The 12,437-nt window shown below is 67.7% G+C and overlaps 4 protein-coding genes across 4 annotated transcripts; 2 read left to right on the top strand and 2 right to left on the bottom strand.

Moving 5' to 3' along the window:
• Positions 1-688: 688 nt before the first annotated feature.
• Positions 689-3,744, top strand: CHLNCDRAFT_134967 (hypothetical protein; the record flags this gene model as incomplete). Its single annotated transcript, XM_005847119.1, has 8 exons — positions 689-813; positions 1,007-1,372; positions 1,507-1,675; positions 1,835-2,080; positions 2,256-2,505; positions 2,626-2,818; positions 2,916-3,064; positions 3,236-3,744. The coding sequence occupies 8 exons, from the start codon at positions 689-691 to the stop codon at positions 3,742-3,744; spliced, it is 2,007 nt and encodes a 668-aa protein (XP_005847181.1).
• Positions 3,745-3,910: 166 nt separating this feature from the next.
• On the bottom strand, positions 3,911-5,215 carry CHLNCDRAFT_48904 (hypothetical protein; the record flags this gene model as incomplete). The annotated part of the gene is made up of 3 exons (XM_005846915.1): positions 3,911-4,030; positions 4,185-4,604; positions 4,736-5,215. 3 exons carry the CDS (start codon positions 5,213-5,215, stop codon positions 3,911-3,913), a joined length of 1,020 nt encoding a protein of 339 aa, XP_005846977.1.
• Positions 5,216-5,765: 550 nt separating this feature from the next.
• Positions 5,766-11,442, top strand: CHLNCDRAFT_31542 (hypothetical protein). The gene is made up of 17 exons (XM_005847118.1): positions 5,766-5,850; positions 5,976-6,057; positions 6,170-6,318; positions 6,556-6,686; positions 6,825-7,218; positions 7,386-7,619; positions 7,807-7,896; positions 8,058-8,204; positions 8,366-8,455; positions 8,589-8,730; positions 8,956-9,143; positions 9,308-9,463; positions 9,595-9,792; positions 9,975-10,118; positions 10,341-10,506; positions 10,675-10,850; positions 11,030-11,442. The coding sequence occupies exons 1-17, from the start codon at positions 5,848-5,850 to the stop codon at positions 11,270-11,272; spliced, it is 2,733 nt and encodes a 910-aa protein (XP_005847180.1). The 5' UTR covers positions 5,766-5,847; the 3' UTR covers positions 11,273-11,442.
• A 43-nt stretch (positions 11,443-11,485) lies between these two features.
• CHLNCDRAFT_134964 (hypothetical protein) lies at positions 11,486-12,426 on the bottom strand (the record flags this gene model as incomplete). Its single annotated transcript, XM_005846914.1, has 4 exons — positions 11,486-11,815; positions 11,906-11,979; positions 12,105-12,195; positions 12,304-12,426. 4 exons carry the CDS (start codon positions 12,424-12,426, stop codon positions 11,486-11,488), a joined length of 618 nt encoding a protein of 205 aa, XP_005846976.1.
• Between the last annotated feature and the right edge of the window lie 11 nt (positions 12,427-12,437).

The raw sequence follows: 12,437 nt of genomic DNA, 5'->3' as shown, positions 1-12,437 counted from the left end.
CCCTGCCGCCAGTGCCGCCACTGTCGCCGCTGCCGCCGCCTCCCGCGTACCGATCGTCGCCTCCTGCCTCAGGTATCGCCAGCAAGGTACAGGGCTGCAGAGGAGGGAGATGGGCACTCCCCGGCAAGATGGAGAGGTGGGTCTCTACCTTATGGCTGTGGGGTTGCAAGCAGGGAATACAGAGGATGGAGAAGCTGTTGAGGGAAAGGCAGAACGGTATGAAAGCCAGCACGCGAATGACACGCAAGCTCGCAGCCATGCTAGCCACATGCTCCCACTCTCCCATGGTAAAGCACAGTTTACTCGTGCTTGTGCCCGCCATCTACTGACACGCGCCGGCGCGTCTGCCTCCTCCCGCCGCACAATGCAGCGACTCCATTGCAACAGCACAGGGCGCTGAGGAGGCGTCATGATCGTGGTCAGCATGTCGACTACCACCCTCGCGGGGCTTAGGGCAAGGGCACTGGCGCTGCCGCTGCCGCCGCTGCCGCCATGGCAACGTCGCCGCTGCGACGCACACGCTACTGCCACCCCGGCTGAGGTGCACAGGCCACCACCTCCAACAGCTGAGCTTAGACGCAAGGGAACCAGCCCCGCAGGTGTGGGCATGCTGCGTTGCCGCTGCTGCTGCAGCGGCCACCCTCTCCTCGCCCCCTCCTGGGCCTGGTTTGTGAGTCGGGCATTTCCCATGTCTACTGCAGGACGCAAAGCTGGGCAGGACGGCAAGCTGCAGGATGACAAGCTGCTGGAATCCGTAAGGCAATTGCTGGAGCGCGGCAGGCCTGAGGTGGCGATCCACCTGCTGCAAGACGAGTGCCTGCAGGACCCGGCCCTGAGGCGCGTGCCTGCCTGGCTGCGGCTTCTGCTTGAGGGTTGCGACTCGAGCGGCTGTGCGGCTGCCTTAGCCTGGCAGCGCTCGACATGTGCCTGCCCTCCTGCCTGTCCCTTGCCCTGACTGGCTGCATGCGCGCCCCGCTACACCACACCTGCCCCTGCTCGGTTGCAGCAAGGAGCTCATCCTGCAGCTGATCGGGACGGTTAACACAGCGGCGGCGCTGGAGGCCCTGCCCCTGGTGGCCACCAGCCCCGACATGTGCGCCGCGGCCATCCGCGCCCTCACGGAGCGGCGCAGCCTGAGGGGGGTGCACGCCATGCTGCACCACGCCCGCAGCACGCGCGCAGCGCAGGGGCTGGAGGGCCGCGAGGTGTGGCGAGCGGCGATTGTGGCCTTCGGCAAGCTGAGGCGGCTGCAGGATGCGCGGCAGGCGTTTGTGGGCATGCGTGCGGCGGGGGCGTGGGGCGTGGAGGACACCGCCACCGTCAACCTGCTGCTCAACTCGCTGGCCTGGGACATCAAGCTGCAGTTCGTCAGGTGGGCCTGCTGCTGCCCAAGTTGAGCAGCTCGCCAGCTGGGAGCAGGCAGCGGGTCAGGTGGTGGACGTGCGGCTGGCCGAGCTCGTCGTTGCACCAACCTGCCTGCCTGCACGGCTGCCGCCGCCGCCGCAGGTGCAACCAGCTGCGCAAGGAGGGGGTGGTGCCGGACGCGTCCACCTTCAACACGCTGCTCAAGGCGTGCATGCGGGGGCGGGACGTGCGGCGAGCTGAGCTGGCGCTGAGCTGGATGCGGGAGGACGGCGTGCCGCCCGACTCCGTCACCTACAACACGCTCATCAAGGTGATTGTTTCGGGGGCGGGTGGGGCTGGAGTGAGGTGGGCTGGTGGGCTGCACTTGTGGGAGCACACGTGGGGGCAAGCACAGGGCTGCTGCTGCTGCTGATGCTGGTGGTGGTGCCCACCCGCGCCTGCTCTCCATCGGTCCCTCCCCTCCACACAGGTGTTCTCGTACGCCAAGGATTTTGAGCGCGTGCTGGCTGTGTGGAAGCAGATGCAAGCAGCCGGCTTTGCGCCCACCGCCAGGCTCTGGGGCAGCCTGCTGATGGCGTGCAGCGCGGCGGGGCAGATGGAGCAGGCAGCCATCTTTTGGTGGGAGATGAAGCAGCTGCACAGCCAGGGCAACGGCGGCGTGCTGACCACCGACAATGTGTGCGCCATGATGACCGCATGCAACGATGCGGGGCAGGTGCGTGGTGGGGTGATTGGCGTGGGGGTGTGCGGCCCACGGAGCGCAGTCAGGCAGCGGCAACGGAAGCTGAGGAGCGCACGCAGCCTGCTGCCAAGCCGCCAGCGGTCTCCACAGTCCGGCTCTGCTCTGCCAGCCGCACCGACCTGCTCGCCGCCGCCGCCGCCGCGTGCAGTATGAGCGCGCCCTGACGGCGTTTGAGGAGGCCAAGGCCCTGGGCGTGCCCATGGACACACGCGCCTACAACATCGCCCTGCGCGCCTGCCACACGCCCGGCAAGACAATGCGCCAGGAGCAGCTGCTGCAGGCCTTTGCGCTGTATGACGAGCTGAAGCAGCGCGGCCTGCCGCCCGACACCTTCACCTTTGGCACCCTCTTCGCCCTCTGCGCCGCCGCGCGCCAAGGGCACTGCGCGATGCAGGCAAGTGGTGCTGCCGCCGGTTGCGCGAGAACTTTCGGTCGGGCTCCTCGTGCATCTGGCTTGAAGCCTGGCCAGCGCCATGGACCCCTGCACACTGCCTCCCGCCTCGATTCCGCTACCCCAGCCCGCCCCAGCCCTCTACCCACACCCACACCCGCGCCACTCTCCTTCCCGCAGCTGTACGATGAGATGATGGAGCTCAAGGTGCAGGAGAATGTGGTGGCCATGACGGCGCTGATCAAGGCGGTGGGCTGCACACCCGGCATGGCCGCAGAGTGCAGCCGCCTGTTCAAGCGCATGAGCTATGGCCCCGCCAGGTGGGGCGCACTGGGCAGCGGCACGCCAGCAGCAGCCCTCCCTGGCTGGCTGGCTGGCTGGCTCACGCCCGCAATCCCCGGCCCTGGCGCGCTGCAGGGTGAAGCCCAACCAGGCCACATTCCGCACCGTGATCGCGGCGCTGCGCGAGCAGGGGGAGCTGGCGGAGGCGCTGCGCGTGTACCAGGGCATGCGCCGCCTGTACCCCGCAGACAACAGCGAGTTTGAGGGGCTGACGGCGGTGGCAGGTGGGGGAGGGGGCGGGGGGTGGGGGGCTGCCCTGCGCTGCGCCGGGGCCTGTGTGCGCAGCGTGGTTGTGCGGCAGGAGGCCGGCCTGTTGGCTTTCGCCTTTGGAGGGCACGGTGGCCCGACACCCCGCCCCACCCCTGCCACCCCACCCACCCCGCCCCTGCCTGCAGCGGAGCGCGCCTTCTCCTCCGAGGACGCCGACCTGCGGTCCGTGGTGGCCGCCGTCTGCCACATCACCTCCTCCCAGAGCGTGGACCTGCACGGCATGAGCGTGCTGGAGGCGCGGGCCGCAGTGCTGTGCATCCTGGCCATGCTGCAGCAGCAGTACCGCGACAGCGGTACCATCGCCCACGACGTCACCATCATCACCGGGCGCGGCAGGGGCAGCGAGGGCGGCGAGCCCGTGGTGCGCAACGAGGTGGCGCGCCTGCTGGAGGCGCTGTTCCTGGCGCTGCCGGCGCCCGCGCCCGGCGACAACGCGGGCCGCATTGTCATCCCGCAGCAGCTGCTGTGCGAGGCAATGGCTAGAAAGACGGCGCTGCGGGTGGCGCAGCACAAGCTGCAGCTGCCGCCGCCGCAGTCGCTGCTGCACCTGCACCCGCGCTACCAGCAGCAGCAGCAGCAGCAGCAGGTGCCGCCATCACCTGGTGCGGGCTCTGGCGACACCACACCGCCCTGAGGACCTGTCTGCTTTGTGTATTGCACGCATTCTTTTCCCTCCATTCTGCAGTGCCTTCCATTATGTTTCTCTCCGTCAGAATCAGCACTCCCGCAGTTTTTGCAACTATCCACAACCACACCCTGTTCTTTAAGTTGGATCAAGTTGCTGTGGGCAGGGCCAGAGCTCACCCCGCCACTCTTGCTGGCTGCTGCACTGGCTGCCACACCAGCGTGCGGCCCTTGAGTCCATTGACAAAGTCCTTGGCAGCCATGACCCGCTTGCCGGGGGCTTGCAGCTCCAGGACCTGTGGGCAGCGGTGCGAGGTGGGAGCGGGGAGGCGGGCGGGCATGAAACAGACTGTCACGCCGTCGAGCGCCTCGTGTGCATTGCATGCCGCTGTGCACCACCGTATTGCCTGGGGTCCTACAGCTCTACCACCAGCCTGCCCAACCTCCCACCTGCAACACACTGCCGTCGCCGCATCGGATGAACAGCGCATCTCGCCCCACCGCCACCTCCCGCTCGCTGCTGCCGCTCCACTCTGACGGCTGCGCCACCCGCGTGCGCACTATCTTGAGCTCGACGTGTCCCGCGTCGCCGCCGCCGCCAGCGTCGCGCTGCTGGAAGGTGGCAAAGGTGCCGGGCCAGCCCGCAAAGCCGCGCACCTTATTGTGGCACGCCTGGGCTGGCTGGCTGAAATCCAGCACCGCCTCGTGGCGCTGCAGCTTGGCGGCATGCGTGGCGGCCGCCTCGTCCTGCGGCTGAGCCGCCAGCTGGCCCATGCCCGCCCACACTGCCTCCAGGTTGTCCACCAGCAGGTCGGTGCCCAGCTCAAACAGCCGGTTGAGCAGCTCAGGGGCCTGGATGTCGGGGTCCACCTGCGGAGGCGGCGGCAGGGCCAGCAGGGGGCGCCAACAACAGCCGGGTGTTGGGCACAAGCCGGGCGGTGCGCCAGCTCTATCGCCGAGCAGTGGGGGCAAGGCAGCGTGGCCACACCCGCTCTGCTCACCGGCATCTTCTGCTGAGCCAGGATGGGCCCCGCATCCATGGCCCGCACTGTGTACAGCACGGTGACCCCCGTGATGGGCACGCCGTCCTGCAGCGAGCGCTGCACTGGCGCGGCGCCGCGGTAGCGTGGCAGCAGCGAGGGGTGGATGTTGAGGGTGCCGTGGGGCGGGACGGCCAGGAAGGAGGAGGGGAGGTAGTTGCCGTACGCCGCCGTGACGCACAGGTCGGGTGCCAGCTGGCGCAGCGCCGCCAGGAACTCCGCGTCGCCCGGCCGCTCGGGTGCCAGGATGGCGCCCGCCGGCAGCCCCGCCTCCTCTGCCAGCACCTGCACGGGCGAGGGCTGCGGAACCTTGCGGTTGCCGCGCCCCGTGGGCCGCGGCGGCTGCGTCACCACCGCCGCGACCTCGAAGCTGGCGTCGGGCTGCGCTGCGGCGGCCAGAAGGCGCTTGAGCACCAGCGCTGCCACCTGCGGCGTGGACATGGCTAGGAGGGGCAGTTTGCAGGCCTGAGTATGACGGGCTGCACAAACGTGTGCATGGCCGCCCTCTCAGTCAAGCAGCAGACCCCATGCATCCAACCACTCACCTCTGGCGTGCCGCAAAACACCACCCGCTTCTTGTCTCCTGCGGTCTGCCCTGCTGCCGCGTCCGATGCACTGCTGCTGCTGGCGCACCGGACCGTGCCCAGGCGGGCAGCGGCGGCGGCACCGCTGCCGCCACCTGCACTGCTGGCGGGCCTCAGCTTGAGCATCATCCCCGTGACTTCCGGGGCATGCCTTGATAGCGAGGGCACCACCTGGGGCAGTAGGCGAGAGAGGAGCTTACAACCCCGACATGTTGCAAGGCACGCCATACGAGCCAGTTGCGATCTCAGCACATGCAACAACACCCCCCGGTTTGGGAAATCTGGCCAGGCATGCGTGCCGACTGGTGCAAGCGCGACAAACGCCCGTTTTCTTCCCCAGCTTTCCAACGAGAAAAACTTGCAGTGCCAGGGCTTGATCGGTCCTGACAGGCTTCCCCGTTGATCCAGCCAGCAAGGCGCACCCGGAGGGCCGCAGGGGCGCTTGCTGGAGCGTTCACAGCCAACCCCCAGCTCTGTCGGTGCACCACTATGGTGAGGGGCGGCAGGCCTGGCGTGTCGCTCATGGTCAGGCAGGCGGGCAGCCGGTGTGAACGGGCAGGGGTGGGAGCGAGCGGCCGGTTGATCGTGCCCCGCCACTGGGCCCGCTGTCGCTGCAGGCGTCCACCGCACAGAACACCCTGGAGCCGCTGCGGGCGGGAGGCGACAGCAAAGCCAAGGATGAGGACATGGAGGAAGAGCGTGAGTGATCGCCGCCGCCGACGCACCCCTCCGTTGGACTGCACACCGCACCCTGCTCCTGGCCCGCTGCTTGCTTCTCTAAACATGATTGCCACCCACCCTGCCTCCGCAGTGGAGTATTCGCCCTTCTACGGCATCGAGAAGGGCGCGGTGCTGCAGGAGGCGCGCTGCTTCAATGACTCGCACGTCGACCCGCGACGTTGCCAGCAAGTCATCACAAAGCTGCTCTACCTGCTCACCCAGGGCGAGAGCTTCACCAAGGTGTGTTGCGGGAAGTTCTGGCTGCTGGGTGGAGTGGGGACCGTGCTCAAGATGCAGGCCACGGCCTGGATGTCATGTACACACAAGTTGCAGCGGTAGTGTTACTCTGTGCGCATGTCCCGGTGTGTTCTGCTCCCTTCTTGCTGCAAGCACTGCGGCTGACCCGCATAGCTGCTGGCATGCAATGTGCACTGCCCATGGTGTACCCCTGCCTGCCCGCCTGCCCTCCTGCCACAGGCGGAGGCCTCCGAGGTCTTCTTCTCGGTGACCAAGCTGTTCCAGCACAAGGATGTGCACCTGCGCCGCATGGTGTACCTGGTCATCAAGGAGATCATCCCCTCCTCTGATGAGGTCATCATCATCACCAGGTGCGCAGGCCCTGGAGGCTGTGTGCTGCTGCAGGGGAGCTAGCACGGCTGCTACCGACGTCGGGGTGTGGTCGGCTCCTGCCTCCCTCCCCGCTGTCCTTCACGAGTGTTCCCCCGCCCCTGCCACCCCTGCCGCAGCTCCCTGATGAAGGACATGAACAGCAAGAACGATCTGTACCGCGCCAACGCCATCCGCGTGCTGTGCCGCATCATCGACTCCCAGATGCTGCTCCAGATCGAGCGCTACCTGAAGCAGGCGGTGGTGGACAAGAGCGCGGTGGTGGCCAGCGCGGTGCTGGCGGGGGCCATCCACCTGGCGGGGGCAAACAGCGAGGTGATCAAGCGGTGGAGCAACGAGGTGCAGGAGGCCATCAACTCCAGGCACCCCATGGTGCAGTTCCAGGCGGTGGCACTGATGCACGCGCTGCGCGCCAACGACCGCCTGGCCGTCAGCAAGCTGGTCACGCAGCTGACGCGCAGCAACGTGCGGTCGCCCATGGGGCAGTGCCTGCTGGTGCGCTACGTGGCGCAGGTGAGGAAGCCAAAGGGAGCTGGGGTGCTGCTGCGGCACTGGTGGCATGCGGCTAGTGCATCGATGCATTCAGCGGGCACTGCTGCATCCGCCTGCCGCCGCCTGGGTGGGTCGCGGCAAGCAAGCCGTGGTGCCCGGTCCTGCGCCACGCGTGTGTCCGTCTGCAGGTGATTGCGGAGAGCCAGCCGGGGGTGGGCAACGAGGTGCGCCCCTTCTACGACTTCCTGGAGAGCTGCCTGCGCCACAAGAGCGAGGTGGTGATCTTTGAGGCGGCGCGCGCCATCTGCAACATGCGGGACGTCACCACCCGCGAGCTCACCCCCGCCGTCACCGTGCTCCAGCTCTTCCTCTCCTCCTCCAAGCCCGTGCTGCGCTTTGTGGCCGTGCGCACGCTCAACAAGGTGCGGCTGGCCTCGGCTGGCTGCGGCAGCCGTGCTTTCCATGCGGCAGAGCCAGGCCACAACACCGTGACGGCCCGGTGCCCCAATCGCCGGCGTATGCCACTGCTGCGCAGCCGCATTTGACAACAGCTCGCCGCTCATCTGTGCATCGGTGTGCCCATGCCTGCCTTGCCCTGCCCGGCTGCAGGTGGCCATGTCCCACCCCATGGCGGTCACCAACTGCAACATCGACATGGAGTCGCTCATCGCAGACCCCAACCGCAGCATCGCCACGCTGGTGAGGCAGGCGGCCGGGGAACAGGCACCCAAAGCCGGTTGGGTGGCATTGTGGCAACACAGGGGTGCGGCCCAGGCCTTGCCAGGAAGCGGAGGAGTGCAAACGGGTGCATGCCGACTGCACCCTGCGCTGCCTACCCCCGGCCCTGCGCCCCCCCGCAGGCCATCACCACGCTGCTCAAGACGGGCAACGAGTCGTCCATCGACCGCCTGCTCAAGCAGATTGGCGGGTTCATGAGCGAGATTGCGGACGAGTTCAAGGTGGTGGTGGTGGAGGCTATCAAGGCGCTGTGCCTCAAGTTCCCGCAGGTGCGCTGCGGGTGTTGGTGGGGTGTCGCGCGCCTGGGATCGGATGGGAGAGTGAGAGGTAGAGGTGGGGTGAGCCCAGCATGTGCTTTGTGGGGCATGGGTCTGCTGCGAACAACGACACGCCCCCTCCCACATACCGTTCGCCGCCTTGTGTACCGCAGAAGTACCGCGGCCTCATGAACTTCCTGTCCAACGTGCTGCGCGAGGATGGCGGGTTTGAGTACAAGAAGGCCATCGTGGATGCCATCCTGGTGAGCCGCGCACCCGGCTGCGCCATGCCCGGCACCCGCACTGCGCTGGTGCTGGCCTGCCATTCCTGCGTGGCCCTGCGCTGCCCCGGATGTGTGGGTCACCTCTGTGCCCCTGGCGCCTCCCCCCCTGCAGGTCCTCATCCGCGACATCCCCGAGGCGAAGGAGATGGGCCTGGCCCAGCTGTGCGAGTTCATCGAGGACTGCGAGTTCACCTTTCTGTCGGTGCAGATCCTGCATCTCATGGGCGAGGAGGGGCCGCGCACCAAGGACCCCGGTGGGTGCTCGCTGGCGGCGGCAGCAGCAGCAGGGTGGGAGGAGGGGAGGCCGGAACTTGAGCGCTGGCCTGTGGGGGGGGCGCTGCATCTGGCCCGGCCTGGCCTGGCTTGGCCTCCTCGATGCAAACATGCAGCGCATGGGATGCTTCGCATGGGGTGCTGCGCATGGGCTGGCACCGGCTCCTTGCTCCCTCCCTGATCCCATCTCCTCCGTCACCCTGCAGCGCGCTACATCCGCTACATCTACAACCGCGTGATTCTGGAGAACGCGACCGTGCGCGCGGCGGCGCTGTCCTCGCTGGCCCGCTTTGGCGCGCACTGCCCCGACCTGCGCGACCGCATCCTCATGCTCATCAAGCGCGCCCTGTACGACAACGACGACGAGGCGAGCGCAGGGCCGGGGGGGAACGGGGTATCATCGGAGGCAGGCCAGAGCGACGGGGCGGCTGCAATGTGGTGTTGGCGCGGCCAACAGCAGGCTTCGCGCAAGGCCGGCGCTTGCTGGCCCGCTCCGGCTGCTCCCGCAGCGCTGCTGACCCCCGCACCTCCCTCCCCGCCCGCCTCCGTGCCGCGCAGGTGCGGGACCGCGCCACGCTGTACCTGTACCAGCTGCAGGAGGCACCGGAGGGCCCTGAGAGCGTGGACCCTCACTGGCGCATCCCCGCCAAGGGCCTGGAGGCGGCGCTGCAGGCGTACCTGGCCAGCCCAGACCAGGAGGAGCCGTTTGATCTGGTGAGGGGAGCGGGCAGAGGGCGCCGGCGGGTGGCAGCAAGCTGGAGTAGGGAGGCTGGACAGCCTGGTACAGGGCTCCCTGGCCTGACCCCTGCCCCGCGCCGCATCCCCCTTCCCTGTGTCGCCTGCAGTCCAGCGTGCCCGAGGTGGTGGCTCCCTCGCCCGCCAAGGCCAAGGCCAAGCCGCAGGGGCTGGCTGCCGCGGTGGCTGCGGGCCTCAGCAACGTGTCGGGCCCCGAGACGCAGGCAGACGAGTATGCCGACATGCTCAAGGCGGTGCCGCAGCTGGCGGCGCTGGGCCCGGTGTTCAAGACCTGCTCGCCGGTGCAGGTGCGCGCGCGAGGAGGGAGGGCAGGCGGCGGGGCCTGGCGGGCTGGCCTGGCTGGCCAGCTGGATGCGCGCTGTCGGCTGGGAGGGCATCGGTGTAGGGTCACAACCCCTGCCAGCAGTGCCACCAATCCCCTGCCTTGTGTGTGCCTGCCCGCCTGCCCGCCTGCCACCTCTGCCTGCAGCTGACGGAGGAGGAGACCGAGTACAAGGTGGTGTGTGTGCGGCACGTGCTGGAGGGCCACATCGTGTTCCAGTTCAACTGCACCAACACGGTGCGGGAGCAGGTGCTGGAGGATGTCAGCGTCACCATGGACCTGGCCGACGCGGTGAGTGGCGCCAGGGGGGCTGGGTAGCTGGGGGGCTGGACGGGGCGCGGCGGCAGGCATTGCGGCGGCGGCGGCGGTCGTCGTCAGCTGCACGGCATCCAGCCCTCCTCCTGTCACCAGTATGGGGTGTGCCACCCAGCGCCGGCGCCTGCCTCGCCTCTCGCTGACGCTTGTGCTCCACACTGCTGCCCGCACGCCCCGCACGCCATCCGTGCCCTGCAGGAGGAGTTCAGCGAGGAGGCGGTGCTGCCGCTCAAGGTGATGCCCGGGGTGGAGGAGGGGCCTGGGCAGACGTACGTGGTGCTGGCGCGCCCGCCCGGCTCCATGGCGCTGGGCCGCTTCCTCAACATCCTGCGCTTCCGCATCAAGGAGATCGACCCAACCACCGGTGAGGCCCGCTGTGATGCTGTCGGCGTGGACAAACAGGAAACAATTGATCGGCTGGGCTGTGCATGCATGGTGCATGCATGGCACACCGGCTCTTGACCCGTCCGCACGCACACACCCCAACCCTGGTCCCCTGGCCTCCCTGCTGCCTCCCCTCCCCTGCCTGCAGGCGAGGCTGAGGAGGAGGGGTACGAGGATGAGTACCAGCTGGAGGATGTGGAGGTGGCCGCCGCCGACTACATCAAGCCCGCCTTTGCGCCCAACTTCCGCGCCGGCTGGGACGCGCTGCCCGAGGAGAGCGAGATGGTGGACGACTACGGCATCGGGCAGAGAGACTCGCTGCAGGTGGGCCGGGGCTGGCTGCTGGGGCAGGGAGCGGTGGGCAGAGCGGTGGTGGAGGGGGCCAGGGGATGCGTTGCGGCAGGGTGGGGCAGCGCCTTGGTGGGGCCAGGTTGGTGATTACAACGAGGCAATCTGTTGCGAGTGGCACGTTGAACTGCGTGCCTGTGGCCCTTGCCCTGCAGGACGCGGTGGAGGCTGTGGGGCGCATCCTGGGCATGCAGGCGTGCGAGGGGACGGACGCGGTGCCGCCCAACGCGCGCAGCCACACGCTGCTGCTGTCGGGCATCGTGGTGGGCGATGTGCAGGTGCTGGTGCGGCTCAGCTTTGGCATCGATGCGCAGCGGAATGTGGCCATGAAGCTGGCGGTGCGCAGCGAGTCGGCGGATGTGTCGGAGGCGATACACGCCATCATCCAGGAAGCGTAGCGGCAGCAGGTGGCGCCTGCCCCTAGGGTTGGCCGACAACCGCTTCTTAGTCGCCCCTCCGCGCGCCCCCCACTGTAGAACTGCTGCCCCTTTGCCTTTTTGTTCTCTTTGCAATTTGCAAACTCCCTTTCAAGCTCCTGGCTGCGACTGTAACATTGCTGCCATTGTGATCAGTCGCTAGAAGAAGATCTGGCTTCAGCGTCGAGAGCACGCTCAGCAAGCAGAGATGTGCTGCGTGGTGGGCTGCTGATCCACCACTTGCTGCTGCTGCTTCGCTTGCTGCTGCTCCTGCTGCTCGTGCCGCTGCTCTCCCCACTGCCGCTGCTTCTGCTGCTTCTGCGCCGCCACCAGCCGCTCCACCTCTGCCATCGACTGCTGCACCCGCTGCAGGCGGGACGTCAGCTCCTCCAGCTCACGCTGCACATCAGCCACCCCCGCCAGGTTGGCCTGCGCCGCCAGCATTTTTCGGCACGATTCCGCCGCCCGCTGCTGCACCCACTCTGCCTGCTGCTCCAACTTGGGTATCCCCGCATTCAGCTTCTCCTGCACCGAGCGTGATTGCAAAGAAGTTGAGCCAGCGATGCTCCACCGTGCGGTCAGGTAGGGAACCGGCGGCCTCCCCAAGCCACCCACCTGCTGCTCCACAATCCTTCTGCAATGCCAGCGGGTGAAACGCTGGTAATCGGCCACCAGCTGCTGCAGCGGCTCTGCACTTAGGTGGGGGAGGGGGGCGCCTGCGCCTGCAGGGAAGCGTCGCATCAAACCGTAGTTATTGTTTTTGTTGTGGGCACCCTGCTTGAGCATCCGTCGATTGCCTGCAGAAACTACTCACTGGTGCTGGCGCCTGCAGCGGACGAGCCCCCAAGAGTCTTGGCCCATATACTGCTGGGCTCTGCCACACTGTCGGGCAGGATGGGAAGCGACTGCAGGGCAGGGGCCAAGGCAGGGAGGGGAGCGGTTGCGGTGCGGTGGCGACGGGTACCATTGTGCTGCCTGGGGTCGGCGGCAGGCGTATGGCGGCTGCTACTCACGTGCTGCAGCTCGGCCAGCTGCCGCAAGTAGGCTTCGTCGTCTTGCTGAGGACCAATTGCTCCAGTTTGCTGCACAGTGATGACGCCGCCAGGCTCCCCCTCACTGCTCAGCGATGCACCCATGGCTTCCAAAG

Source organism: Chlorella variabilis (genome assembly GCF_000147415.1).
Source record: "Chlorella variabilis unplaced genomic scaffold CHLNCscaffold_12, whole genome shotgun sequence".
Taxonomy (NCBI): domain Eukaryota; kingdom Viridiplantae; phylum Chlorophyta; class Trebouxiophyceae; order Chlorellales; family Chlorellaceae; genus Chlorella; species Chlorella variabilis.
This window is presented reverse-complemented; position numbering and strand designations above follow the sequence as displayed.

Bases quoted from the DNA above. Each gene is read 5' to 3' on its own strand.
- CHLNCDRAFT_31542 (XM_005847118.1), top strand. The intron at 7,620-7,806 runs GTGCGGCTGGCC...GCCCGGCTGCAG, and splicing joins CCGTGCGCACGCTCAACAAG to GTGGCCATGTCCCACCCCAT. The intron at 8,731-8,955 runs GTGGGTGCTCGC...GTCACCCTGCAG, and splicing joins GCCGCGCACCAAGGACCCCG to CGCGCTACATCCGCTACATC.